The sequence below is a fragment of the Eimeria mitis genome, genomic scaffold (genome assembly GCF_000499745.2).
Source record: "Eimeria mitis Houghton genomic scaffold, Emh_scaff1706, whole genome shotgun sequence".
NCBI classification, from domain to species: domain Eukaryota; phylum Apicomplexa; class Conoidasida; order Eucoccidiorida; family Eimeriidae; genus Eimeria; species Eimeria mitis.
The window spans coordinates 3109-4352 of NW_013570022.1; the positions used below are offsets into that span (position 1 = coordinate 3109).

The window sequence follows — 1244 nt, forward strand, 5'->3', positions numbered from 1 at the left end:
GAGTGGGCTAATTAGCTCATATCTCACTACACTTAGGGTACATGCGCAGGGAGCTCATGGAGAGGGGTGAGCATATAGTATCTCGGGAGACAGCAGGCGACGTAGTTGCAACCACCCCCAAGTTTAGCGTCCCTAACCTTCTTTAATCAGTATCCTGACATTCAAAACTTTGTTTCCCAGCCCGATATAAATCTTTAATGGGGCATTTGTGCGCCACTCGCGGACAACTAAATTTTGAGGTTGCTGGCGTAGACTTGCGCCGTTGCATCCTACTGGGAACGCAGCGGTTGCGATGTGGCAGTAGTAACACGCATCGGTGAAGGAAAGAATTGCAGTGATAAACTGTTGTTTTTGGAGAATTGCTGTAGACGTCTGTAAAAAGCCATTGTATCAGCTTGCTTTCAGAGACTCGCGTAGTTTTCAGACTAGCCCATGCTTTTGCAACGGCTAAAAGAAAGGACACTACAATCCTGTTGCCAGTGCAGCGGTGCTCACAGTTTCGCGACACGGGAAAGCAGTCTAGAAACAGCAGTATATCGCCAGGGTCAGCGACACAAGTTTCTCCCATGGTAACTGGACTACCTCGGTTGGATCGGTATAAAAGATGTACGCCCAAACTCTCTAAATACCTGAGTTTGAGTTGAATTCGACGGACATTCACTCTACAGCCGTCAAGAATTACTTGCGAGCTGAACCCTTCACCGCCAAGCCACGACTATCCTGATGGTGGAACCCAGCGGCTCCACCGGCAGGGCAGAGGAAGAGGCAAAAACATAACTTGTCGCTGTACACAAAAAAGCTCATCGAGCACTGTATAATCGGGCCTTTACCACTATTTTGCGCTAGTTAAGTGGTCCGCCAGAAGTCAACTCTTCCCTGACGCTCTCCTCAGCCGCGAGTTTCTCATCTGCATCGAGTGCGCACAATGTCATCCGCGGGATTCTACACCTCAGCAGGTAGCGAAAGTCCATAAACCCTAAGCCCTAAAATAAAAGCCTCTTGGATCATCCCTCTCTTAAAAAGCTGTCGTTTCACAGCATGCTGAGGCCAACGATCGCCAATGCAAAACCGACCACACCGGGTGCAACAGCCGAGGCAGAGCCTTCGAGAGCGGTCACGATCTGTTCCCACTGCTCCTCTCTGCAGAACATACAACGAGAAACAAAAGCAATCTCCAGTCAGAACAGAACAGGGAGAAATAGAAAACGTAGGGCTTGAGAAAACTCACGTGAAAGGGGCCTTCG

At 49.4% G+C, this 1244-nt stretch overlaps 1 protein-coding gene across 1 annotated transcript in view; it reads right to left on the reverse strand.

Moving 5' to 3' along the window:
• Positions 1-1031: 1031 nt before the first annotated feature.
• EMH_0042190 (SAG family member) overlaps positions 1032-1244 on the reverse strand; it is a gene marked incomplete at both ends in the record, with an annotated part of 1675 nt that continues 1462 nt past the window's right edge. The window contains one exon of the mRNA XM_013495710.1: positions 1032-1140. Within this exon, the coding sequence (XP_013351164.1) occupies positions 1032-1140 (109 nt within the window). The remainder of the gene's footprint in view (positions 1141-1244) is intronic.